Source organism: Schistocerca americana, chromosome X (assembly GCF_021461395.2).
Source record: "Schistocerca americana isolate TAMUIC-IGC-003095 chromosome X, iqSchAmer2.1, whole genome shotgun sequence".
NCBI classification, from domain to species: domain Eukaryota; kingdom Metazoa; phylum Arthropoda; class Insecta; order Orthoptera; family Acrididae; genus Schistocerca; species Schistocerca americana.
This window is the reverse complement of record NC_060130.1, coordinates 263060228-263087533: the sequence shown is the minus strand read 5'-3', so window position 1 is coordinate 263087533 and position 27306 is coordinate 263060228. Positions and strand designations below refer to the sequence as shown.

Here is a 27306-nt window from a genome sequence, read left to right as displayed (position 1 = left end):
TTAACTTTAATCCATTAATGATGAACGTCGCTCTTGACGGTAATGATTCACAATATTATCTGTTCAGAATACATTCTTGAAGATAGTAATTGTAGTAACTGAATATGGCGCCTTCCTAGGTAGTAGCAAATGACGTAGCTGAAGGCTATGCTAAACTGTCGTCTCTGCAAATGAGAGCGTATGTAGACAGTGAACCACCGCTAGCAAAGTCGGCTGTACAACTGGGGCGAGTGCTAGGGAGTCTCTCTAGACTAGACCTGCCGTGTGGCGACGCTCCGTCTGCAATCACTGATAGTGGGGACACGCGGGTCCGACGTATACTAAGGGACCGCGGCCGATTTAAAGGCTACCACCTAGCAAGTGTGGTGTTTGGCGGTGACACCACAGAAATCATGCAAACAGAAAAACTCATCCAGCAGGTGAAGAAATACAACTTCTTGTACGATACAGGCGAGGCAGATAATAAGAACGTTTTGAGGTAGGCCGATGCATGGAAGGATATATGGCTGCTGAACTGTTTCAAAATGGCAAGTAGTTCCCAAAAATTTTAATTTTCGCTCATCCAATATGTTACGTAAAATGAAGGACAGTACAGTAACAAGTACTGGAAATCGGCTAGAGCATATTATATATTAAAGCATCTGAAATATATATGACAGGAAGTATGTAAGCAACCATGGGATCAAAATAGAAAGCAACATGTATAAAATCGAACTCCATGTAAGCCCATTATATGTCTCATTTGAACGAAAATTAATTGTCAAGCCTCACATGGTTTGCTGATGTCGGAATGAATTATTTCCACACTTTCTTCTAACACTGACAGTTGAAGATGTTACTTCATACAATTGTTTTGTAATACAATTTAAAGCTATACCTCCAGTCTTGTGAGAAATTGTATACTTAACATTTGCAGTCAGTCAAGAGTTTTCCTACTCGTTAAAACTGAACAAAGCCCCAAGGTCGAATGGCTCAAAAATGGTTCAAATGGCTCTGAGCACTATGCGACTTAACTTCTGAGGTCATCAGTCGCCTAGAACTTAGAACTAATTAAACCTAACTAACCTAAGGACAGCACACACATCCACGCCCGAGGCGGGATTCGAACCTGCGACCGTAGCGGTCTTTCGGCTCCAGAATGTAGCGCCGAGAACCGCACGGCCACTCCGGTCCAATGGCCTTCCTGTCAAATTCCATATTGCTGCTGAGTTAGCTCCTCTGTTACCTACAATCTATTGTAGATCCCTCGAACAAAAAACACACGCAGTAGTTGGAAGGAAGCGTAGGTAAGATCCATCTACAGGTGGGGTAGCAGAAGAGATCCACAAAATTACCGTTCAACATCTTACACATAAATTTGTTGCAGTATCTTAGAACACACACTGAGCTCAAACATAATGGGGTATCTCCTCCATACCAGCCAGTATGGATTTCGAAAACATCGACCACACGAAACCCAACTCACACTTTTCTCACTTGATACATTGAAATATTTGTATCAAGGCAGTTATGTAGATGCAGTATTTCTTGATTTCCAAAAAGCGTTTGACTCAGTGCCACATTTACGCTTATTGTCAAATATACGATCATATGGGGTATGAAGCGAAATGTGTGACTGGACTAAGGATTTTTTGGTAGGAGGATGCAGTAGGATATCTTGGATGAAGGGTTATTGACGGATGTTGACTTAACTGCGGGTACACCCCAGAAAGTGTGCCGTCCGGGATGGCCGAGCGGTTCTAGGTGCGACAGCCTGGAACCGCGCGACCGCTATGGTCGCAGGTTCGCATCCTGCCTCGGGCATGGATGTGTGTGATGTCCTTAGGTTAGTTAGGTTTCAGTAGTTCTAAGTTCTAGGGGACTGATGACCTCAGAAGTTAAGTACCATAGTGCTCAGAGCCATTTTGAACCAGAAAGTGTGTTGAGATAAGTGTGTTGAGATCCTTGCTGTTCGTGTTGTGTATTTATGGCCTTACGGTCAACAATAATAGTAACCACAGATTGTTGGTGGTCATGTAATTATTTGTTGTGAAGTTCTGCCTGAAAGAAACTACAAAAATATTCAATCAGTTATTTCTGAGATTTCAGTGTTGTGCACACATAGGCAACAAACTTCAAACGTTCAGAAATGTAAAATTTTGTCCTTCACAAAATGAAAAAAACTTTGCATCTTATGACTGGACTACCATCGAGTCACAGTTGGAATCAGCCAACTCGTAGCAATATCTGGGTATAGCATTTTGTAGAGATATGAAATGGAATGATCCCATAGGCTCAGTCATGGGTAAAGCAGGCGGCAGATTTCAGTTTATTGGTACAATACTGGGGAAATGCATTCAATATACGAAGAAGATAGCTTACAAATCACCCGTGAAATCTATTCCAGAAGCCTACCCAAGTGTGTGTAACTTGTACCAAATAGGACTGACAATGGATATTGAATGTATACAGAGAAGGGCACCGATTTGTCTCACCCATGGGAGAGGGTCAAAGAGATGCCGAAGAAACTGAACTGGCAGACACCTGGAGATCGATGTAAACTATACCGAGAAATCCTACTTACAAACTTTCAAGAACCGTTTTTAAATGACGACTCTTGGAATATAATAGAACCACCTACATATGGCTCCCATGGGAATAGTTAGGAAAAGATCAGATTAATTACAGCACACATTTAAACAGTCATTCTTCTCGCGCTCCATACGTGAATGGAACAGAAAAATAACCCAATTATTCGTACAATGGGACGTACCATCTGCCACACTCCTCACAGTGGTTTGCAGAGTATAGATGTAGCTGTAGAATTATGTATGACTACATAAAAAAATAAATTAGATCTTAGATACAGTTTCGCAGAGGTGTTGCTTGGTTCTCTTTCCTTCAAAGGTATTCATTTATTGAAATGTAATACTGTAGTAGCTAGCCTATATAACTCTTCTTTATTGAAAGTGCGGTATAGCTAGCACTGCTGTCAACTGCGTTGTGACATAGAGAGAATGTCTCCGTGGCTACGACAGGCCCAGCTTGATGAGTGCTGAGACAGTTCAGATAACAAAATGTCGTCATAGGAAGGAAGCAAGGAAAATTGACTAAAAACAGAAGTGAAGGAAATACATACCAAAGAAATCAGCAGCCCAAATGAGCCAACTTCTTCAGTTTCTTATTTGCTTTCTTGTTGTTGGGAACTATGTCTTGATACCAGTAAATATCGGGATCCTACAGTCTTCAACATTCGTTTGTCCTTTGCACTTGATCCTTCTGATACAGTTTCTGTAGCTGTCTGTAGGCACTTTCCTTGTCCCATAATAGTTTTGCTCGAAGTCTAGCGATCTGCACATTCTGACAGTTCACACGCTTTTGTAAGACACGAATAACTGCACTTAATCCAACCACTTCATCGTCAAAACAGTGCTGCGTTGCAGATTCACACAAATCTGGTACTGATACACGAAGAGTTGAACTGGCTGCTTCTGTGTCATAGGACTGTTTTATAACGATAAATGGATTCAGAATGAGATTTTCGCTCTGCAGCGGAGTGTGCGCTGATATGAAACTTCCTGGCAGATTAAAACTGTGTGCCCGACCGAGACTCGAACTCGGGACCTTTGCCTTTCGCGGGCAAGTGATCAACCATCTGAGCTACCGAAGCACGACTCACGCCCCGTACTCACAGCTTTACTTCTGCCAGTATCTCGTCTCCTACCTTCCAAACTTTACAGAAGCTCTCCTGCGAACCTTGCAGAACTAGCACTCCTGAAAGAAAGGATATAGCGGAGACATGGCTTAGCCACAGCCTGGGGGATGTTTCCAGAATGAGATTTTCACTCTGCCACGGAGTGTGCGCTGATATGAAACTTCCTGGCAGGAGAGCTTCTGTAAAGTTTGGAAGGTAGGAGGCGAGATACTGGCAGAAGTAAAGCTGTGAGTACCGGGCGTGAGTCGTGCTTCGGTAGCTCAGATGGTTGAGCACTTGCCCGCGAAAGGCAAAGGTCCTGAGTTCGAGTCTCGGTCGGGCACACAGTTTTAATCTGCCAGGAAGTTTGATAGATGGGTTGTTGAATCTTTGTGGCAGTTTCCTTTTCATCGACATTTGAGGTGGCTTACTTGGGGTGTCAAACAGTGTGGGTATATCATTCCACACGAGTTTATTATTGTCTGCGTTCATGAATTGGTTTTGTTCGAAATGTAGCGAACAAAACCTAATATTATTATGCAGGTAAACTGGGTCTTTTTTCATAAGGTCTTCTCGCTGCTATTAACTAGCCATTTCCTCCTCTTAAAACGAAACATTAATCATTAATACACATGTAGTTTGCAAGTGAATCCTGACGATACAGTTTATTAACACGATGCTATATACCTCTCAGGATCCTTAGTAAACCTAAAAAAGACAGCTGCGGTGTCTTCTTCCTGTTGTTCCTGCAATTTGTTGCGCTACAAACGCTCCCGCTTGTAAAAACCATTGTATAAATCAAAATAAACAACCACTATTCGCTTTCACGATCGCGCCGAACTCTGTTTAACCTACTGGCAGCATGGGGCGCTGCTGGCGAGGTAGGCAACAAAATCGAGGCGAAGTGTCGCGACTGTTATGTTAGACTGTGCTAACACCGCCTTCGTGCGTGTTTATCATGAAGGCTGTGCCAATAGTTAAAGTATTTAAGAAAAGAGGAATAGAACGGGACGAATTGTAAATTTAACTGTATTACGCTCAACTTTGCGAAAAAGCCGAACACTGTAAAAATCCACCCGGACCCCGGACAAAGAGCTAAAAAGGAGGACATGTCCGGATTAATCCGGGCGTCTGGTCACCCTGGGAGGTGCATGCTTCACAGTATTAGGCATGGCGTGCGTCACGCATACCCCCTCTGTGGTGCGGTGAGTCTACTACACAGCTTTACCCGCGTTGTGACGCAGTACAGCAAGTGCGGTGGCCTGTGGCAAGTTGAGGTAGCCCAGAGCCACGGGCTGTCAGGCGGCCACGTCGAATGCGGTGGGCCCAGCCCGAAAAACTCGCTGCTTGGTGGGCCATTCTGCACTGCTCTGGCGCACACGGCAAGAGGCAGCTCGCAAGTGAGTTAGGCCCAGGTATGAACTGTGGGCTCCGGACAGCTGCCCTGAAGTTAGTATAAATCACTCAGCAGATGGCCCCCTAGGTGGAAGGCACCATTTCAGCTCCCGGTGGCATCAGTACTGGACGCAACCTGCAGTCACGCAGCTACGAAAGGCGGCGCCTAGAATCAGTAAGTTGGGTGGTCCATATCAGGACAACGATTGGCGTGGAGTACCTCTCAGAGCTGGCTGCAAGTGGCGACTGATACAGCATAGCTGGCACAGGCAGTATTTACAATTGCCCGTCCCATCCCAGTAATCAGAGGACGTCATTCCTACTCACGTAGGCCCAGGAATCGACGCGATTCCAAGCTCGGACGTGTCACCGTGTCACCGTTACAACAGCCTGGGCCCCTGTCTTTTCTGTGTCGGCTATATTCCAGCCGTGGCAGCTAGACATGTGGTAACCAGCCCTACTGTAATGCCAGGGTGGGGCCTTCCGACACGTCAACTCGCTCTGTCTATATTTTCTTGCATCAGACTGCAGTGACAGCTTTTCCGTTTGCGTGGCTACAGGTTACAGACACAAAGTAAAAAGGCAGTGTGTTTTCAGAATGAATCTTTATTCTGCAGTGGTGCTTCTGTAAACTTAGAAAAGTGAAAAGAGAGGAACTTGCAAAATTTACACCGGGATGGCAGGCAATGAGCCCCGTATGGATAAATCAGACAGTTGGTAAATTAGCCTTGGAAGGCTCACAATTTTCATCTATCAGTAGATTTCACAAGGGAGTACACTCCACTGCAAAGTCAAGGTTTCGGTCTGCATAATGATTTAGTTATTTCATAGTTCCAGTTTAACGCTTCAGGCAAATTCTGGATTGATTGCTTCAAAATGTTCACAGTATATATATCCTTTTTCATCTGAGTCCAGCTGAAGTGGTATTTCGTCTCCAATGTCGATGATAGAGCTGTAAGATTCCTTTCTGTCTTCCCTCTGCCACGTATGTAGCCATAATAATTATACAAAAAAAAACCATAGATCCTCTTCACCTGCTCCTGTCTATAGGGGTATTAGTGACGGAATTGTCTTTCTACTGCTGCATTGCCGGCCGGGATGGCCGAGTGGTTCTAGGCGCTACAGTCTGGAACCGCGTGACCGCTACGGTCGCAGGTTCGAATCCTGCCTCGGGCATGGATGTGTGTGATGTCCGTAGGTTAGTTAGGTTTAAGTAGTTCTAAGTTCTAGGGGACTGATGACCTCAGAAGTTAAGTCCCATAGTGCTCAGTGCCATTTGAACCATTTTTACTGCTGCATTGACTAAGGAAGTCTTTCAAAATATCGCACCGAGCGAGGTGGCACTGTCGTTAGCACACTGGACTCACATTCGGGAGGAGGACAGTTCAAGTCCCCATCCATTCAAGTTTAGGTTTTCGGTGGTTTCCCTAAATCGCTCCAGGCAAATACCGGATCGATTCCTTTGAAAAGGGCACGGACGATTTCCTTCGCTATTCTTTCGTAATCCGAGCTTGTGCTTCGTCTCTAAAGACCTCGCTGACGGCGGGACCTTAAACTCTAATATATCTTCCTTTCTTCGAAGTATGACCATATAGGGTATTTAGTATTTGTCGAAATGACAAGTGGCATAATTGCAGCTTTTTGGCAACGTAAACGAATTTTACACTAATCACATTGAAGAGCCATAGCCCTAGGAATAGCTCCTAAGGCAAAGGAAGGAACATTAGGGCCTAATATCCAATAGACAATGAGATCATTAGAGACGGAGCACAAGTTCAGATTGTTTCAAGGATAGGGAACGAAATCGCCCGTGTCCTTCAAAGGAAACGAAAGCCGAAGTTTCAAATTTCACGTTCAAGAAATCGTTCACACAGGAGAACCGTACAAACATATCGTCATTTGACCATCGGATAGACTCCCGTAGCGACAGCATAGAAATAAGCATACCTGGCGCAGAGAAACAACTGAAAGATTTGCAAACAAATAAATCACCGGGCCCGGATGGAATCCCAGTAGGTTTTTAGAAAGAGTATTCTACGGCACCGCAGTAATCGTGAATCGCTCGCGCATCACAAAGTCCCAAGCGACTGGAAAAAAAATTCCAGGTGACTCCAGTATATAAAAAAGGTAAAATAACGGACCCCCACAATTACAGACCAATATCCCTAACTTCTGTCTGCTGCAGAATCCTTCAACATATTCTCAGTTCGAACATAATAAACTTTCTTGAGACTAAGAATCTTATGTCCACGAATCAGCATGGTTTCAGAAACTATCGCTCTTTCGAAACTCAGCTTGTCCTTTCCTCACATGATGTACTGAGAACCATCGATGAAGGGCACAGGCAGATTCCATATTTATAGATTTCCGGAAAGTATTTGACACGGTGCCCCATTGCAGGCTGTTAACGAAGGTACGAGCATATGGGACAAGTTCACAGATACGTGAGTGGCTCGAGGACTTCTTAAATAATACAACCCACTATGATGTCCTCGACGGCGAGTGTTCATCAGAGACAAAGGTATCGTCAGGAGTGCCCCACGGAACTGTGATAGGATCGCTGTTCTCTGTATACATAAATGATTTGGCGGGTAGGATGGGCAGCAATTTGCTGTTGTTTGCTGATGATACCGTGATGTACGGTAAGGTGTCGAATTTTACACTAATCACATTGAAGAGCCATAGCCCTAGGAATAGCTCCTAAGGCAAAGGAAGGAACATTAGGGCCTAATATCCAATAGACAATGAGATCATTAGAGACGGAGCACAAGTTCAGATTGTTTCAAGGATAGGGAACGAAATCGCCCGTGTCCTTCAAAGGAAACGAAAGCCGAAGTTTCAAATTTCACGTTCAAGAAATCGTTCACACAGGAGAACCGTACAAACATATCGTCATTTGACCATCGGATAGACTCCCGTAGCGACAGCATAGAAATAAGCATACCTGGCGCAGAGAAACAACTGAAAGATTTGCAAACAAATAAATCACCGGGCCCGGATGGAATCCCAGACTGTAGGAAGATACAAGAGCACAGACGAAATTTCCAGTTGGTGTGATGAATGGGAGCTAGCCCTAAATGTGGAAAAATGTAAGTTAACGAGGATAAGTAGGAAGAACAAACCTGCAATGGTAGGATGCAGTATTACTAGTATCTTACTGGACACAGTCAAGTCATTTAAATATCTGGGCGTAACGTTGCCAGGCGATTTGAGGTGGAACGGACATGTGAGAACTGTGGTAGGGAAGACGAATGGTCAGCTTCGGTTTATTGAGAGAATTTTAGAAAAGAGTGGTTCATTTGTAAAGGGGACCGCGGACCGCATATAGGACGCTGGTGCTACCTAATCTTGAGTACTGCTCGCATGTTCGGGATCCGTATCAGGTCGGACAGAAGGAAGACATCGAAGCAATTCAAAAGCGGGCGGCTAGATTTGTTACCGGTAGGTTCGAACAACACGTAGGTGTTGCGGAGATGCTTCGGGAATTCATACAGGAATCCCTGGAGGGAAGGCGACGTTCTTTTCGAGAAACGCTACTGAGAAAATTTAGAGAACCAGCATTTGAAGCTGACTGCCGAACGATTCTACTGCAGCCAAGATACATCGCGCGTAAGGACCGGGAAGATAAGTAGATAAGATACGACAAATTAGGGCTCATACGGAGGCCTACAGACAGTCGTTTTTCCCTCGCTTTACTTGCGAGTGGAACAGGAGGGGAAATGACAGGTAGTGTCACAGGATACGCACCGTGTGGTGGCTTGCGGAGTATCTATGTAGATATAGATGTAGAACCATCCTGGCCTTTGCCTGGAGCGATTTATGAAAATCATAGAAAATCTAAATCATGAGGGTCGTACGTGGATTTCAACTGTCTTCGTCCCAGATGCGAGATCCTAACGCGATGCCAGATGAAGCACTTTTATGATGTTTCACTTTAGTCTTGAGCTATATGCGTTCCAATGTTTTCCCACATCACACCTAAAATAGAAACAACTTATTTGCGATACTCTGAATCTAGCTCACTAGCTTGTTTCACTGGTAGCACCCAGTTACTTGACAATGCAAAAACTCGATGGCCCTACAGAGAGGCAACTTTTGGTCTGTCACACTGCCTTGTTACCACTTCAGATGCTGTCCGTATGTTACAAACGGAAGATGGCATCATTATGTCTATAACACTTTTAGTGGGTGACTGGATGTCTTTCTGCAGGCGTGTAATTGATATTAGCGAGTATTTTGCAGATCATCATCATGTTATTTATTTCAATTTTCCCTTGAACCGTCAGTTAGGTGCAACATGGGCAATATTTACCAGATGCACACATGGTCGAAGGATATGTCTAGAAGTTCCACAAGGCAGCAGTGCGTTATCTCGGCGAGAGCAGTGCGAGAAAGTAATAAAATCTGAGACGAGAAGTATCGTTAAATCGTGGGGCACGAAAAATACGTAATACGTAAAGTTCCCATTAGTGCGTTCCATTCAGGTCATAAAATCAGTTCATATCGGGATCGGTGAAAATATGATACGGCGAATCAGTTCTACGCAATATAGGTGGGCGTCTCGAGGGATAAAAGAAAGAATATCAGACTGGAGAAACAACCAATCTTCTGTTACACCATTTCATTTCCATTAGTGTGCTTGCCAAACTAATTTCCAGTTCTCCTCTGTGCAGCTTGCTTTCGACTTTTGACATCTTTCGTTTCTATTAACTTGAACTTTCGTGCATGTACTGGAACAGATCTCGAGTTGTGTACCAGTTGTCAACGTTCAGTGGATGTTCTCTTCCCTAATAATGTTCCAGAGGTTTAGTTATTACATTGCTCCATTTTTATATAATCTACAGAAATTTTTATCTCAGTCTTTATATGCATATAAACTAAGAATTTCCATAGAAATCCAGTTTCACAGACACAGAAAGTTGTTATTCTCAAACAAATTTCTTTATTTTCCTTGGCGGAATGTACTGTATGAAAGCCAGGCACGCTTTGAACAGGAGGTGGATGGTTTCTTCGCTAAATATGTTTTGAAATAGTGTGAGGGGTGACGTGATCTTTTATTTTTTGCATACCTAGCAACAGACCTTACAAAGAACGTTGTTACTTCTGGAAGGCGCGTGCAGGAGACGAGAAGATGATTTTTTTGACCCTGAGATGCTGAAAGACCAGAATCGGCCGTTACCACAATATCGTCATCCGAAGACGAAGGGAAATTAAAATCATAATATATGTCACCATAAAAAGTAACCTTTCATCCTCCTCGTTTGATAGTCCACGCTTGTACATCTTCTGACAGCTTCGTAACAGGTTCCTTCAGTGTAATCCTGCTAAAATGAGTGAATACTACATAAAAAGATGGGGAATTTCTGCCGCCGAGTTAAAAGTTTCTTCAGTTGACGCCACAATGGGCGACTTGCGTGTCGATGATGATGAAGATAACACAACAGCCAGTCCTCAAGCGGAGAAAACCTCCGGCCCGGCCGGGAATCGAACCCAGGCCTGCTCCATGGCAGTCAGACTCGCTGACCACTCAGCTACCGGGGCGGACAGCTATTTTTGCACTCTAAGAGAGATATTAATAAAACTGTTAATATGACCATACGCTGAACCATCTTCCGGATAATGTTGGATTTAGACGATGTGTCGTGTTTATTGACCACCAAGATCCTCGGACTTTACCACTGCAGATATAGGCCTGTGGGGACGGTTTGAAAGCGAACTCTACAAAGATAAATTAAACACAAGGAACGATTTGACCGTTCGAATTATAAATACTGCTATCACCATAAACGAACGTCAAGACACCCTCAGGAAAGCCACACGTAGTGTTGGCAAGACAATTAGAAAGTGCATAGAAGTCGAACCTTGAACTTAATCATTTGCCTTTGCTTAATTAATATTTAATGTACTTTCGCAAGGCATGCCTGCTAATAGTACCTTTTTTTCTTCCAGTTTCACAGTAATGTGGAATCCAATTAACGTTCTCAATTTAGCAATGACGGAACATGAAGTACGTGGTTTCCAACCGAAATCACCTACCTCTCCCGAGGACGTACATATGTGTCATAGGTTAGTTGATTTCCTTGACATTCATTCGAATGATATTAACATTTCGTCTGAAACTGTAGATACGTTAGAAGAAATAGGAAATAACTGTGACGATTCCATGAATTGTGGTTCGGACGACGTCAGTTGTGCCAGTAACAGAAGAATACCTTCCAAGCCTTAAAAAAAAAAAAAAAAAAAAAAACAGTGAAATATTGGTTAAACGGAGGAGGGGAAAGACGCTTGAAGTTACGGCTTGCTCAAAGGCGCTTTCGTTTCGTGAAATCGGAGCGTGAACTCTGCAAATGGATGAATGAATTACATGAAGTAAGAAATATGTGCCAAACGGAAACCCAAAACCATCTGAATGGAAAACTGTTCGAAAGATTTAGAACTGCTCGTGAGAGGCAGTGCACGTTACCGATGGAGGTCTACGAGACTGGGCCCTCCGAATTGCATCTGACATGAACATTGCTAATTTCCAGGCTTCGTCGACCTGGCTGCGCAGGTACAAGGAATCGAACAGAATTGGAAGTCGCAAAGCTACTAAGTTTACGTCGTGTAAACGTGTTGAGCAGCTGCCAGTGACAGACAATGCTATAGAGAAATTCATAGCTGACGTAAAAACGAAACTTGCTGTTATACTCGCAACTGCTGTTTGTAGTTCTGATCAGTCAGGTTTCGTGAAAGAACTGCATGCACACCGCACTTTATCATTTTGGGGTGAAAAATGATGGAGTCGGTTGCCCGATCAATGAATTCAATGACACATTCATATACGATAATGCCAGTCATAAGCACGAGTGGTTTACTGTTTCTGCAGTGCCTCGTGTAACTTCCGAGCCCTTCTATTAGGCCACTTATATAGGCCTATGTTGTCAAAACTAATAGTCCTATAACAAACCACTGTGCTTCACCCTAAGTTACTTCTACATCTGAAGATTTATCAGCCGGCCGCGGTGGCCGAGCGGTTCTAATCCCTTCAGTCCGGAACCGCGTGACTGCCACGGTCGCAGATTCGTATTTTGTTGCCGACCGCTTTGGCCGAGCTATTCTAGGCGCTTAAGTATGGAACCGCGCGACCACTACGGTCGCAGGTTCGAATCCTGCCTCGGGCATGGATGTGTGTGATGTCCTTAGGTTAGTTAGGCTTAAGTAGTTCTAAGTTCAAGGGGACTGATGACCTCAGATGTTGAGTCCCGTAGTGCTCAGAGCCATTTGAACCATTTTTGAAGATTTATCTCCGTTGAGAATGTCGTGTTGTACTCTGTTTCCTAGGAACTCTTCAGTCCTATCACATAAGTGGTCATATATTCCGTACGTTCTTACTCTAGTCATTGTGCAGCAGTGCGGAACTATATCGAACGCCTTTCCGAAATCAGGGAACACAGAATCACTCAGGCGCCTGTAACTGTTGCTTTCTGAGTCTAGTGTACGAACAGAGCGAGATGAGTTTCACTCGGTCGGTTTTTTTCTGTTTTTGTTTTAAGAATTCATGTTCATTCCTAATATTCGCGTAATACTAGTAAGTTTCCATTTGGTCTCCAGGACGAATGCTCTTGTAAGATACTGTGTTAACTGTCGTGGTTATGAAGTTAACCACACTGCACAATGTGATCCGCAACATCTGTACAACCATTTACAGTTAATGGGAGAAAACGTGACTGCTGAATATTCCGCACAACAACTGCCTGTACATTACAGTATTCAACATCCAGAAAGCCTTCTCAAAGGGCATGAAGTGTAGGGGATTCGTATTCACGATAAATGTTCTGGAAACGTATCACCAGTGTTTGGACTTTAATAGAAAAAGCGGCACACTATTTATATACATTTGAAACGTTTCTGTGGAGTCGTTTCATAAGACGCTTGACTCACTAGATTCTGTGCATCCTACTCTATCCACCGCCTGATTGCGGCTTAATTTATTAACTCTACCAGATAGACTGAGCAATCAAGTTAAGGCTTATTAAATGATATTATGTTTGATTTTTTTGTGTTCCATAGGAAATCATAGCCTTTATTTATTACGTTTTTCCTTCACTCTACACTATGTGTGCGTAAATGTGACTGAATGAGTGTTTTTACGAGTGGTTTCGGGTTTCTTTTGTGGAACACGCTGAGATGGTTGTCGTCTGCTAGGAGCAGGTGATTGCTTCTCGTTTGGAGGGTAGCACAGGATGACCAACTTTAGGATCCCAGTACCTGGACAGAGAGGTTTACTCCTTTTATTCTGAGGCTGGTTTGTCTGTCAGGTTGGTGATGGAAGCCAACCCCTCTGGGAGCTTCCGTTGCACCGGTAGTTAGGCGAAGCTCGGTGGAGAAAGGACTCTGCAGCTAGCGGTTGTTGAGTACAGTTCGTAGCTCCTAGAGAAGGGTTCTGCTGATAGGAAGTAGGTCGAATTAGAACTTCCCTATGTTAAACTCATGGACTATTTAAGTACTTCAGCTTAACTGAAGCGTGTGAAGTTGTGTATTTGTGGACTGTGGCATAATTATTTTGTTAAACAAATCGGCGGTGATGGTGGTTGACATTAAAAGTGCGGAAGTTGCTTTGTTCCTTTCGGACGTCATGGCGTGGAATTTCTAGCAGTGAATACGTTTAGGAAAAGCTAGTCAGTACAACTTCGGGTGAACGTGAGAATAATAGTGTTTTCGAGCGAGTGTGATTTTTATTGCTCTTATTTTCTATGCTTTCGTGGAAGATGCTATTTTCTATTTGGGCTCGTCTTGTACCTCGTGTTTGTTAACCGATTATCCTTCTGGTCTACCGCTGCACTGCAATAGGTTTTCATATTACCAGTTTAATTGATTCGTGTGTTATAATTTCAGTAAAATGTCAGTGTTTCGTGCACATAGAGGAAATGTTTCTAACGGTTTGTTTCTGAACGGACCACGTGTAAGTTGAAACGGTTGGGGGAATTTCTGCCTTGCCGAGTTAATTTTATTTCGCGGTGGCAAAATCATTCTGGTATTGCACCATTAATATTTATTATATTTGTGCTTGGTTTAATGTATAATTTGGGAACAGTTAGCTCGTAATCAAGTTTACCATGTGCTGAAGTTCGTCCGTTTGTAAGAGACAGGCGCGGTTTCCATGTCGTATATTTACGCCACAAAACCTTGCGAATCGGATAAACTTCTTTCCAAGCTAGTGAATGAGCATAATGGTGATAGGTATCTCTCCGAACTATTTCTGTCGTGGGTATGTAGATGGAATGGTTGAATTATTGTGTTCCACTTCCCTTTTGTGTTTTTATCCTTTCTAATTGCGCTAATCTACCATTTTTTGGCGAATTATTTAGTTGTCTTTTATTTGTGGTACCAGCCATGTGTATTCATAGGATGTGCATCAAGTTCATTCATGAAATAAATGTGCCACGTAAAAGATAAATTATGCGTCCTTTATCGTTCTCATTGATGCCACTTTTCAAATTAATATTCTATTCCCTGAATTTTTTTAAAGTTAATCTGCTTGCTTTTGATGAACAAAAATGGGAGGAAACATCAAAGTGAACGGGTGTACTGTTTCAAAATTAAGGAATTCAGATTTAATTAAACGAGCTCATTGATGTACGACATACAATGCTGTTCATCTTGTTAGTTTCTGGCCGGCCAAAGTGGCCGTGCGGTTAAAGGCGCTGCAGTCTGGAACCGCGAGACCGCTACGGTCGCAGGTTCGAATCCTGCCTCGGGCATGGATGTTTGTGATGTCCTTAGGTTAGTTAGGTTTAACTAGTTCTAAGTTCTAGGGGACTAATGACCTCAGCAGTTGAGTCCCATAGTGCTCAGAGCCATTTGAACCATTTTGTTAGTTTCTCTGAAAAATTTGCATTCTTATAATTAAATTCTTAATTTAATTAAACTGATAATTTCCAGTTCGGTCTTTTCTTAACTGTTAGGAAGGGCTTGGGCTGGTGGCGACCCTGTAATTTTTAAATTTATAATTGTCCTTGTGAGTTGGCTTAACCAGAAATTGCGCACAAGGGTTACATCTCCATTATTCTTGGTTTGTAACGTATGTCAGCCTTGGCTAGGATCCGTTTACAGTTCTACATACATATTTTACACATTATCCCCGAAATATTTCCTTCAATTTCACTCACCGGTGACAGTTGTTGATGCAGCTGTAGATGATAGTACATCAGGCAGCTTTGATGGCTCTGCAGACAACGATGTGCTCGTGGATGCTAAAGCGTAGGTCTAGCACTACTCCTTACAACTTCTGTTTGCAACTGCTTCTGTTTCTTTCTCATTGTAGACTGTGACGAACCCATACCTTTAACAGACTGAACCGTTAAATCTCTTTTTAAAATGTGTTTTATGACTGAGACCCTCTGTGGCCTGTGTGTTGCGGTAGTCTACACTACAGTTTGGATGACAGTCACGTGGTATAAAGATACATTTCGAGACGAAATTCCGCGTATTTATCCTGGAACAATAATCTTAACTAATTCTGGAAGCACTGTAAAGTAAAGTTTGCGCATGCAACTGAGTTATTGCAAGTAATAAAATTTGGAAATTTTTACGGCTATTTGTCATCGGATACGAGAGTTAATCAACAGCGTGACTGACTGTGTTTGAACTTAGATCGCAACTCTTCTATGTTTGTCAGTTTTTGACTGAATGTTCTCAATTCTTCTTTTAAATAGCATGAGGGTCCCAATTTGTGATAGAGCATTCGTTAATGTTGTAACGAATTGTTACAAGATGTACAGTGGAAACAAGAACGAGGAGGAGGAGAAAGGGGAAAATGGTGATAGGATTCCTCATAGCGAAGATACCACATCTATTAGAACCGAAATCCTATCAAAGCTGATGTTGATAAAGTATTTTCAGAAGGAACATCACGTAGATGTGAGACGGAGATTCAGCAGAAAAAAGTATCGTGAGAATAAGATGAAAATTCGGGATTAGTATGAGACGTATAAAAAGGATGAAATTTATATTAAAAGGAGATTTCCAGATGTATGAAACTGTTTGTTATATGAGGCAGAAAAAAGACGTAAGCCTGCCAACCTCATCAGCCACGTACCAGAATAACACTAAACGCAGTTTGTAAAAACAAACATGGTACAATCTGTGCTTTGGTGTAAGAAAAGAACACTTTCTTCAAAAGAAATGTAATGGGAAAGTGGAATGTTTACATGCTCAGGTGGGTCGTACCATACTCAAAATTGTAAGGAGCTCAGAAAATTTTTCTGTACTACCATAGATGACGCTACAATAATTAGGATTTATAAGACCCGCGATTTCCCTATGAATGGGAAATGAGATACTTGGAGTCATTAAACAATTTAATATGCTGTCCAAATGGCCGATCACAAGGCCGGATAATAAATAGGTTAGAGGGCGATGTATTGGGATAGTACATAATAATAGTGGTTACGTATCAGTAGTATTACGAATTTCTTAAAGATTCCATAAAAAATGCAGAAGCAGCAATGTTCAGGCCAAAGTGAGCAATTACAATATCCTGGACAGAAAACTTGCAAGCAACATATGGGGATTTTCCAAGAACTAATGGGAAATAAATTTATATTCTGATCTCTTACTAATAGAAGCGGACCTGACAGTAATCTTGTTAGTTTAATTTTCTCCTGAACAGAAAGAAAAGCGGACAGGTAATCGTAATAAGGATACTGGCAAAGTATTATTGTTCCTGTATTACTTGCTAACAAAAAATGGCTCTGAGCACTATGTGACTTAACTTCTAAGGTCATCAATCCCCTAGAACTTAGAACTACGTAAACCTAACTAACCTAAGGGCATCACACACATCCATGCCCGAGGCAGGATTCGAACCTGCGACCGTAGCGGTCGCGCGGTTCCAGACTGTAGCGCCTAGAACAGCTCGGCCACTCCGGTCGGCCACTTGCTAACAGAAGTGGAAGACCTGTAGTCACGAAAACCAGAAAGCGATATGCTGGAGGGAATGGAGGCTTGAAATCCAAACCAATCACTGAGGGCATCGTGTTTATGGTTAGCTAGTAGCAACTCTGAGTGACAGAAGAAACAGATTTCGGAAGAAGCAGGATAGACCGGAAACCAACTGCAACATTTTTTGGAAACAAAAGTCAAAAGAATGGTGACGGACAGTGTACGACAAGGGAACTACCAGAAACCGAAGAAGGAAGTTGAGAATCAGCTCTCTAGGTAGTGGAGGCTGAACAGTTGTTCCAAGAGGTTTAGCTGCGAACCATACATTGACGAGTATCAAGACACTGTATCCTATTGAAATGAGTTAGTACTTCGTAATAGTAGTTCCGTCATGGAATGTAGTGTTACTCCACTACTTCATTCTGGAGCAGGGATGCTCAAGCCGTCGATCGCATTGTCTTTAGGAGCCGCTCTTTCAGAACCTGTGTCCGAAATCGGTTTAAACGAGCTGTTTTTGTAAAATACCAGTTTGTTGACAATGAGTGTTTTGCACGGTATTCATAGGCGGTAAATCTGACGACACTGCCTCCACCTGTCTTGTCTCTATCTGCATTTCACCGCCTTCAACGTTCACGCCAAGCATGTCCTTCCTCCTGCATTGTGAGGTTACTACTCGGGAAATGTAAGTGAGCGATTGGGTGGAGGGACAGGGGTGGTGGGACAAGCTCCGCCTCCAGTTGACAACACAAACTTGTGTTTTTGAGCTTCCACGAAACAACACTGTATATAATGGAGGTAATGATCAGTTAAATACTTCGTGTTATCGAAACTGAGATAGCTGTTTTACTGACATGTCAAATAATCGCCTCATCACTCATTTTCGAAGCAATCCCAACAAAATAGCGTGACACCACATACTACAGCGACAGCACAGCTCAGAGAAACTGAAGTCGACACCAACGAATAGTGTGGTGTATAGTTGGCAAACGAACAACTCCAAAACTAGTACTCCACGAAGGATCCCGCATGCTGCTGAGTGCTACCGATCGGAAATAGAAAGTCCACTCGCCAAGTTTGGTTCTCACTTACTAACGCGATCGTGAAAAATGTGTACAGCTAAATACAGGAGAACATACCAATTCCATGCTGACAATTTTGGTTATAGGACATAAAGATAAGAGTGTACAGTGATGAGGCAAAACATTATGACCACCTGCTTAATAACTTCTTTGTCCGTCTTTAGAACTAAATATATAATTGATTCTGCGTATTACGGAGCTGACAGTTTGTTGGTTGGTTTGTGGAGGTATGTGGCATTAGGTGTCAACGCAGACGTCATGTATTTCACGTCAATAACGAGCCGCCGATTGGCGTACGTGGTGGCGGCGATCGATAGCGACCTAGATGGTTTCCATAGGATTTACATCAGGTGAATTTGATCGCCGTGAGTTCAACGTGAGTTCACTATAATGCTCCTCAAACCATTGTAGCGCAATTCTAGCTCCGAGACACGGACAATTATACTGGTGAAGGATGACATCGCCGTTGGGAAAGATATCAAGCGTGAAGGGATGTAGGTGGTTCGCAGCTGTCAGCGTGTCTTCGATTACCAATACAAGTCCCATGTAAGCGCAGGAGAATGTGTCCCATAGTTTAATACTGCTCCCGGCAGCTTGCATGCATTGCGCATTGCACGTTTCGAGCCGCCGTTCACCTAAATGGCGGCGTTTGTGAAGGTGACTATCGACCTAGTGTAGCAAAAATGTGGTTCAGCCGAAGAGCCGTCACGTTTCCACTGATCGACGATCAAATCCCAATAGTCCTATACATACGGCAATCGTAACTGATGATGTCGTTGGGTTAACATGTGAACACGTAAGGATGGCTTGCTGTGGAGCTCCATGTTCAATAATGAACGATGAACAATTTGCCCCAACACACCTGTGCGTGCACCTGCATTGTGCTCTTCCGGCAAAGATGTCACAGATCACCATCTATCCTACTTTACAGAGCAGCAAGCCTCCGAACCCCACATTCTGTGAGGAGTATTGGACGTCCAACCATTTAGCTCCTAGTAGTATTTGACTGCTCCTCTACCTCCTTCCATAGATACTCACGACATTAGCAGGTGGACATTTGCCCAACCTCGTCGTTTTCGAGATACTAGTTCACAGGCTATGCGTCTATGCGTGACAACAATTTTCCCGTTGTCTAAGTAGCTCATCTCAATGGATTTCCCCATTTGCAGTCAGCATCGTCGCTAGGGTGCTCCCCCGCCCATGTCTTTTCCACTTACATACTTTAGTTTCCGCGTCACTTACCCTCAGTGCCACCAGGCGCCATCAAACGTCGCAGTGGGCTGTGGTCATAATGTTTTGGCTTATCAGTGTATGTTTGATATGTAATGCTAGTTTAGCCACAGCTAAAACTGCCAATTTGCAACAGTTGTTATAGACTTCAAATCAGAAGCAGCAGTTGATAGTGAGTTGAGGAGTAAGAAATTTTCTAATACAATGAAAATAACTTTTGGAAATTAGTGAGTGTAAAAACCCACCTTAACTCAGTAAAAGTGGAATCGTATGTTACCTCGTTTTTTTGTATCGACGAATCTATGTGAGGCAGCGTTTTCAGCGTTTAACGTAATGAAATCTGAAATCTGATAGTTGAATTAAACTGACAGACAGTCGTCTTTAAGACTGTACAAGGGTGGCTCTGGCAAATTGAAAGGGTGGACAGGAGAAAGTGCTAACGAGCAGTTTCGTGAAAATTTGATCACGTTCTCTGTTTTGGTTTCAGCCGCACTACATGCTGATACCATGCAGTTCGCATGTCTACCGCTAGAAAGTGCTGACAGCTATATACATTGTTTTGTCTTATCGCAGCTTTCTTCTTATCTTTGGATGAAAAGAATGCTACGCCATAGAGGAAACACGGCAGTTATCATGAAATCCTGTATTCAATGACACAGCTATTTAGCGAGTATGTAAATAACAGTAATCCATTTATTGATGACACTGATGTAGATCCTGATCACACACCACAGATTACATTAATTATTTAAAATTCTCTAAGTGTGGCTTAGCATTATATTGCCGCCAGTGTAACCTCACATGATTTATGCATAGCATTTGTTAAAATTCTGGAGACTTCGGTAACGTTAAGAGCATATAAATTTAGTGTAAAATTTTTGCATTTGTCCCTGACACACGCACACGCACACGCACACGCACACGCACACACGGAGAGAGAGAGAGAGAGAGAGAGAGAAAGAGAGAGAGAGAGAGAGAAGGGGGGAGGGGAAGAGAGAGGAGAGAGAGAGAGAGAGAGAGAGAAGGGGGGGGGGAGGGGAAGAGAGAGAGAGAGAGAGAGAGAGAGAGAGAGAGAGAGAGAGAGAGAGAGAGAGAGATTGAAATATACTCTTTATGAAGAGGATGTGTGGTTCACAGTAAGTGTGGTGTGCTGCTTCATATCTAATTTTTCTTTGCAGCTGGAAGACGATGGGTGGCTTGTTCAGTTCACGGTGTCGCAGCAAGGCTCGGCTAGACGGCAAGACGGCCATCATCACTGGCGCCAATACAGGCATTGGCAAGGAGACAGCGATGGACCTGGCACGCAGAGGTAGGCTTCCACCGCATTCCATCTGGATACCACGATATTCTGTCCATTACATTACATTTTGTAGTCGCTCCGCATTTAGCTATTGCCTATACACTGAGGTGACAAAAGCCATGGGATACCTCCAAACATCGTGTCAGACCTTTTGCCCGGTGCAGTGCATCATCTCGACGTGGCATGGACTCAACACGTCGTTGAAAGTCCCCTGGAGAAATAATGGGCCATGCAACTTCTTTAGCCGTCCATAATTGCGAAAGTGTTGCCGGTACAGGATGTTGGGCACAGACTGACCTCTCGATTACGCTCCATAAATGATCGATGGGAACCATTCAGGGAGAGCTGGGTGACCAAATCATTCACCCGAATTGTCCACAATGTTGTTCAAACCAATAACGATCAACTGGGGTCCGGTGACATGACACCGCTATTTGGGAACATGAAATCCATGAAAGGCCGCAAATGATCTCCGTGTAGGCGAACATAACCATTTCCAGTCAATGATCGGCTTAGTTAAACCAGAGGGCCCAGTCCATTCCGTGTAAACACAGCCCACACCATTATGGAGCCACCGTCAACTTGCACAGTGCCTTGTTCACAACTTTTGTCCATGGCTTCGTGGGGTTTGCGCTACACTCGAACCTTACCACCCACTCTTGTCAACTTAAATCAGGAGTCATCTGATCAGACCACGATTTCCGATCGTCCACGGTCCAACCGATAGGGTCATGAGCCCAGAACAGACGCTGCAGGCGATGTCCTACTGTTAGCAAATATGCTCGCGTCGGTCATCAGCTGCCGCAGCCCATTAACGCCAAATTTCGCCGCACTGTCCTAACGGATACGTCGGACGTCCAACATTGATTTCTGCTCTTCTTTCTCGCAGTGTTGCTTGTCTGTTAGCACTGACAACTCAAGGCAAACGTTGCTGCTCTCAGTAGTTACGTGAAGGGCGTCGGCCATTGCATTGCCCGTGGTGAGAGGTAATGCCTGAAATTTGGTTTTATTGACACACTCTTTGACACTATTGATCTCAGAATATTGAATTCCCTAACGATTTTCGAAACGGAATGTCCCATGCATCTAGGTCCAACTGCCAACCCGAGTTCAAAGTCTGTTAATTTTTGTTGTGCGGCCATAATCACGTCGGAAACCTGAGTACAGTGACCACATTATCCCTTATGAAAGTGACAGTACTACCACGTGTATATGCGAGTAGCTCTATCCCATGTCTACTCAGTTTAGTGGACAATTGCCGCCAATTTTACTCGGCGTAGCCATTACCGGACTCCCAGGATAAGGCGCAAAATTTTCCGCCTGGCAGTAAAATCGTAAGTGCAAATGTGGAAGATTTTCTCCGTTTCAGAAGAGGAACATTTCATGGCCAAAAGAAGACGGAAAAAATATGTGCTTCATGGAGTTCCGATATGCGTTGGAGTAAAGCAGAAAAATAAAATATTCCTACTGAAATCGGCGAACTAACAACAAATACAGTCCATAAAGTTACGTAAGTATTTTTGTTTGTTTGCAGGTACATGCTTGCAGCCCTGTTTCACAATGTGATTCCCGCACCTTAGTACCATAGCACACCGCTAGAGGGTTCCGAACAACATGGCGTAATCTGTTAACCCACCTTCACATTACCAGTAGTCTGCGTGGTTTTCTCTCTTTTTTTTTTTCTTTTTGAGGTTGTCTAGTGGCGTCCTACGGTACTAAGGCGTGCGAATCTCATTGTGTGCCAGGACTCCAGACATGTATCTGCAGGCAAATACAAAAGAATTACGTAATATTATTTTTATGTGTTCATAATTAAGATGTTGTTATTATCCCTCGTAGCTGCATATCGACGATACAGAAACAAATATACTAGTAAGTAATGCATCATACATACATGCTCTTGGCGTGATTAGTCTTGTCGAGCATGCTGCTGTTAATTAGACGACACCAGGGGTCATACATCAGTTAACAGGTTGGGGTTGTTTCTGGGGAAGGAGACCAGACTGCGAGGTCATCGGTCTAATCGGATTAGGGAAGGATGGGGAAGGAAATCGGCCGTGCCCTTTCAAAGGAACCATCCCGGCATTTGCCTGGAGCGATTTAGGGAAATCACGGAAAACCTAAATCAGGATGGCCGGACGCGAGATTGAACCGTCGTCCTCCCGAATGCGAGTCCAGTGTCTAACCACTGCGCCACCTCGCTCGGTATCAGTTAACAAACCAGTAGGAAGGGGGAGGGGTCATAAACCAATCACGTTTGCCCCTGAATGTATGCAGCCTGCTCTAACAAACTGTCTCAGAATTCCCATTACCTTTCTATTTGGGAGTATCAAAATGTGTGACATAGAAAGCCATATCTTTTGACTGCAAGGAATTAGAAACTTAAATTTTGTGTGTGGTACCACTATCTTTCCCTCAGACAAAAGGGTCTTAACAGATAGACAACAAAGTGATCCCATAAGGGTGCTGTTTTCACCAAATAAGGTTCAGAACCCTACAAATACCTCAACTCTACATTCGGATTTCGGTTATTTTATTGTAATTATCACGTTTCCGAAGTATTAAGTGCGACAGAAACAGTGGTGCCAGTTTGGATTTCTGTAAAAGAGAGAAAGGACTTTTGCTGAAGACACATTTGTAATGTGGTGTTCGGAAAGATGAAAAGTGTATCGAGCAGATGGATGTGTGTGGGTATGGACATAACCTCATGAATCCATGGACACTGCATGTCAGCAGGGGACTGTTCAAGCTGGTGGAGGCTCTGTAATGGTGTGGAGCTTGTGTAGTTGGTGTGATATGGGACCCTTGATGGGTCTAGGTACGACTCCGACAGGTGACACTTTCGTGAGCATCCCCTTGTACTTAAACGGATTTATGGAGAGCTCTGCAGGAATCATGGTATCAGTTCCCTCCAGCACTACATCAGACATTAGTCTACTCCATGCCACGTCCTGTTACGGCACTTCTGAGTCCTCACGGGGGCCCTACGCGATATTAGCCAGCTGAACCAGTTTCTTTGGCTCTTGAATGTATCCGATGCCTTGTAGACAGTGTCACAGATGTTGTCCATGAGGTTATAGACGAGGGAGGATTGCGGTTGATTGAGAATGATCACATACAGTAGATGGTGTGCTATGTGAGGAATCATTTAATAAAAGCAATGCTTCAAATCAGCAGCCGTCTTCGGTTGTGTGCAGATGACTCTGTCGTTTAGCGACTAAAAAAGTCATCATAAAATCAAAACAAACTGCAAAACGATTTAGAAAACATATCTGAATGGTGCGAAAAGTGGCAGTTGACCCTAAATAACGAAAAGTGTGAGGTCATCCACATGAGTGCTAAAAGGGACTCGTTAAACTTCGGTTACACGATAAATCAGTCTAATCTAAAAGCCGTAAATTCAACTAAATACCTAGGTGTTACAATTACGAACAACTTAAATTGGAAGGAACACATAGAAAATGTTGTGGGTAAGGCTAACCAAAGACTGCGTTTTATTGGCAGGACACCTAGAAAATGTAACAGACCTATTAAGGAGACTGCCTAAACTACGCTTGTCCGTCCTCTTTTAGAATACTACTGCGCGGTGTGGGATCCTTGCCAGGTAGGACTCACGGAGTACATCGAAAAAGTTCAAAAAGGGGCAGCACGTTTTGTATTATCGCGAAATATGGGGAGAGTTTCACAGAAATGATACAGGATTTGTGCTGGACACCATTAAAAGAAAGGCGTTTTTCGTTGCGACGGAATCTTCTCACGAAATTCCAATCACCAATAGGGAAGAAGGATCACCATGATAAAATAAGGGAAATCAGAGCTCGTACGGATAGATAAAGGTATTCATTCTTTCCGCGCGCTATAAGAGATTGGAATTAATAGAGAATTGTGAAGGTGGTTCGATGAACCCTCTGCCAGGCACTTAAATGTGATTTGCAGAGTATCCATGTAGATGTAGACATTGAAGTCGTAAAAATTTACAAAATCCTATGATTAGTACATTGGCTTTTCAGATGTATAGTGTTGCGCTTTGCCCCGGAAATGCTGTCTACGATCTGGAATCAAGTCTCTCCATTCAACCACACACTTGCGCTGGTTTCAATGGAGATGCTTTTAATTGTTAAATACACTGGTGAATCATATTCGTGGCACTTTTTTCGAGCCTACTTGCTAAGGACCCCATACAGCAAAACTCTAGGGTGTTTTTAGATAGTCTTCAAATGGTTCAAATGGCTCTGAGCACTATGGGACTCAACTGCTGAGGTCATTAGTCCCCTAGAACTTAGAACTAGTTAAACCTAACTAACCTAAGGACATCACAAACATCCATGCCCGAGGCAGGATTCGAACCTGCGACCGTAGCGGTCTGGCGGTTCCAGACTGCAGCGCCTTTAACCGCACGGCCACTTCGGCCGGCTTAGACAGTCTCCCTGGAACTTGTTACTGTTCCTTAGTTTCTGCCCCACCCTCCCTTTCCCTACAGCTTTGTCCATGTGATTGTTCCAATTTAAGTCGGAACTGATTGGAAGTCGGAGAGTGCTTAATCTACCACCTTCTGCATTCCATGGAGAACAGGGTGAACTGAGATAATAAGACCGTGTTTTGACCACTCGGTAGAGATGGGAAAATTGGTCACAGCTCTGCCAGTCGTGTACAATGTGTAAGAGCAGCGCCAAACGAAGCTTTCTCCTGCAACATGAGGCAATAGAAAAGATAGCACAAGCAGTTATGGTGGCGTTTCTTACCACGAAAATCAGGAAGACTTCACATGATACGGGAACTAGAAGAAAAACGAAGATTTCGCTACTGTATTGCGGTGCGTTTCCAAACTACACACAGGTACTGCAGTCCAAGGAGATATGAGTCCTTCAGGGTGCATTCACATCTGTCACCCAGATATATCTCTTTCTTTCTCCCGACGTTATTTTGTACCATCCAACAGAGAAAAACTACAAACTATATACTGCCAAACTTTTAAGCTCCATACCATACTAACGTCACCTGGTAGAGAACTCGATGAGATTTTCCTGTCTCTCTTTCTTCCGATATATCGAAAACAAATGCAGTCCATGTGTCAGCATCTACATCTACATCTATACTCCGCGAGCCACCTTACGGTGTGTGGCGGAGGGTACTTATTGTACCACTATCTGATCCCCCCTTCCCTGTTCCATTCACGAATTGTGCGTGGGAAGAACGACTGCTTGTAAGTCTCCGTATTTGCTCTAATTTCTCGGATCTTTTCGTTGTGATCATTACGCGAGATATATGTGGGCGGTAGTAATATGTTGCCCATCTCTTCCCGGAATGTGCTCTCTCGTAATTTCGATAATAAACCTCTCCGTATTGCGTAACGCCTTTCTTGAAGTGTCCGCCACTGGAGCTTGTTCAGCATCTCCGTAACGCTCTCGCGCTGACTAAATGTCCCCATGACGAATCGCGCTGCTTTTCGCTGGATCATGTCTATCTCTTCTATTAATCCAACCTGGTAAGGGTCCCATACTGATGAGCAATACTCAAGAATCGGACGAACAAGCGTTTTGTAAGCTACTTCTTTCGTCGATGAGTCACATTTTCTTAGAATTCTTCCTATGAATCTCAACCTGGCGCCTGCTTTTCCCACTATTTGTTTTATGTGATCATTCCACTTCAGATCGCTCCGGATAGTAACTCCTAAGTATTTTACGGTCGTTACCGCTTCCAATGATTTACCACCTATGGCATAATCGTACTGGAATGGATTTCTGCCCCTATGTATGCGCATTATATTACATTTATCTACGTTTAGAGAAAGCTGCCAGCTGTCGCACCATGCATTAATCCTCTGCAGGTCCTCCTGGAGTACGTACGAGTCTTCTGATGTTGCTACTTTCTTGTAGACAACCGTGTCATCTGCAAATAGCCTCACGGAGCTACCGATGTTGTCAACTAAGTCATTTATGTATATTGTAAACAATAAAGGTCCTATCACGCTTCCCTGCGGTACTCCCGAAATTACCTCTACATCTGCAGATTTTGAACCGTTAAGAATGACATGTTGTGTTCTTTCTTCTAGGAAATCCTGAATCCAATCACAAACCTGGTCCGATATTCCGTAAGCTCGTATTTTTTTCACTAAACGTAAGTGCGGAACCGTATCAAATGCCTTCCTGAAGTCCAGGAATACGGCATCAATCTGCTCGCCAGTGTCTACGGCACTGTGAATTTCTTGGGCAAATAGGGCGAGCTGAGTTTCACATGATCTCTGTTTGCGGAATCCATGTTGGTTATGATGAAGGAGATTTGTATTATCTAAGAACGTCATAATACGAGAACACAAAACATGTTCCATTATTCTACAACAGATTGACGTAAGCGAAATAGGCCTATAATTATTCGCATCTGATTTATGACCCTTCTTGAAAATGGGAACGACCTGCGCTTTCTTCCAGTCGCTAGGTACTTTACGTTCTTCCAGCGATCTACGATAAATTGCTGATAGAAAGGGGGCAAGTTCTTTAGCATAATCACTGTAGAATCTTAAGGGTATCTCGTCTGGTCCGGATGCTTTTCCGCTACTAAGTGATAGCAGTTGTTTTTCAATTCCGATATCGTTTATTTCAATATTTTCCATTTTGGCGTCCGTGCACGGCTGAAGTCAGGGACCGTGTTACGATTTTCCGCAGTGAAACAGTTTCGGAACACTGAATTCAGTATTTCTGCCTTTCTTC

At 43.4% G+C, this 27306-nt stretch overlaps 1 protein-coding gene across 1 annotated transcript in view; it reads left to right on the top strand.

The window, feature by feature from the left end:
* Positions 1–20483: 20483 nt before the first annotated feature.
* The window catches only part of LOC124555745 (retinol dehydrogenase 13-like), a 50321-nt gene continuing 43498 nt past the window's right edge, over positions 20484–27306 (top strand). The window contains exon 1 of the mRNA XM_047129769.1: positions 20484–20608. Within this exon, the coding sequence (XP_046985725.1) occupies positions 20488–20608 (121 nt within the window). The 5' untranslated portion in view covers positions 20484–20487. The remainder of the gene's footprint in view (positions 20609–27306) is intronic.